Below are 1,627 nucleotides of genomic sequence, written 5' to 3'. Positions count from 1 at the left end.
TCTGGGCCTACAGGGCATACAGAATGGACGTCTTGCTACAAGTCTCTGGAGATGCGTCTGCTGAAGCTCAGGATTTTGTCCCCAGTCATTCCGTGGGCCCTGGGGAAATCTCCCTCCCTCCCGCCATGGCCATCCACCTTTCATGCACGACAGGACAAATAATGGGAAGACATTACTGCTGGGTACCGTACTCCTCAACTGCCAGGGAAAGTTCCCCTAGACATTTGTTCAGACGAGCTCAGAGGGGTCGCGGCACTGACCTTGGCTGTGGTGGGGATTCCTTGGCTTTCTGCTCCAGCTTTTTGGCCAGCAGGAGCTTTTCCTCCTCAGATTTCTCTGGGTAACTTCTGGACAGGGAAACACAAAAGAGAGGTGAGGAGTGAGGCCATGGCAGAGATGCAATGAATGCTGCTGAGATGATGCCCAAGACCAGCAGCTCACATTGATTTGCAAGCCCTGGGCCCTTGGGGGTTCCCGCTTTTAAGCAGCAGAGAGCAGCACCGACCTGGACATTTTCCTCCGCTTCTTCTCCTCGGCTTTGGCTTTCTGGGCCGACGTCAGGCTCTCGGCCTCGGCCAGATTGTCCACAGCGATGGCCAGGAAGACATTGAGCAGGATATCTGAGAGGGGGTGGGGCTAAGGAGCTTAGGGAGCATGCTCATATGTAAGGAATGAGTCCCTTCCATGGCCCAGGCTTAGCGAGAGCCTGTGTGGTGACACTAAGCAATGTACGCAGGCAGGTGGGGAGAACCCCAGGTTCAGCAACGAGCCCTCTGTGTACCCATGACAGCTGCCTCTTGGCTGTCACCAGTGAATCTCTGTTGGTGTCCCAACGGATTTTTTCATCCCTTTTAACCCCCACTCCTGTTTCATCATTTCCCTCACTCCTGGTACTATGATGTCTGAACATACCATACCCAGCCCCATAGCTCTTCCCCGATGTGTACTTGAACCTAGATGTGACTGTGCTAGATAAGACAAGAAAACGCCCAGCTGTTACTCCCCAACTGGCTAGAAAGAGGATACAGTTCCCGCAGACAAAGAGGATGATGAAGTAAATGCATACCAGCACGCCGGGGAAGGAGGGCCCTTTATAAGCCATGATCCCATTGTACATGATTGAATTCCAATCTTCTCCGGTCAGGATCTGGGAGACGGGGTGAGTGAAAGAACAGGTCAAGTAGAACCATTCCACTGGACCAGAAAGAACAGAACCCAGAAGTCCTGACTCCTTGTTCCCTGCTCTAACCACTAAGTCACACTGTCCCCCAGAGCCCAAAAAAGAACCCAGGTATCCTGACTTCAGCCCCTCCTCTATGTGTTAGACCAGTGGGATTGATGCCCGCTGCACCCCATGCCCCGTACCTGGAAGACACTGATGAGCGCCTGGGGGAAGTTATGGAAGGTGCTGCGCCGCACCTCCATGTCTTCAAAGTTGAACTTCCCGCCGAAGAGCTGCATCCCCAGCAGGGAGAAGATGATGATGATGATGAAGAGGAAGCGGAGGAGGAGCAGGGAGGCGATGGAGCGGACCGAGTTTAGCAGGGATGCCACCAGGTTGCTCAGAGAGGTCCAGTATCTAGCGTGAGGAGAGGCACACAGGCTGCTTACGTCAAGGGGTGCCACT

The 1,627-nt window shown here is 53.9% G+C and overlaps 1 protein-coding gene across 1 annotated transcript; it reads right to left on the bottom strand.

Moving 5' to 3' along the window:
* Window positions 1–223: 223 nt before the first annotated feature.
* LOC135980306 (voltage-dependent L-type calcium channel subunit alpha-1S-like) lies at window positions 224–1,579 on the bottom strand (the record flags this gene model as incomplete). Its single annotated transcript, XM_065580337.1, has 4 exons — window positions 224–347; window positions 506–620; window positions 1,027–1,147; window positions 1,366–1,579. Coding segments are annotated over 4 exons (559 nt in total), but the record flags the coding sequence as incomplete, so codon positions are not given.
* Between the last annotated feature and the right edge of the window lie 48 nt (window positions 1,580–1,627).

The sequence above is a fragment of the Chrysemys picta genome, unplaced genomic scaffold (assembly GCF_011386835.1).
Source record: "Chrysemys picta bellii isolate R12L10 unplaced genomic scaffold, ASM1138683v2 scaf2592, whole genome shotgun sequence".
Taxonomy (NCBI): Eukaryota; Metazoa; Chordata; order Testudines; family Emydidae; genus Chrysemys; species Chrysemys picta.
Note: the sequence above shows the minus strand (reverse complement) of the source record. Positions and strands in the feature narration are given on the sequence as shown.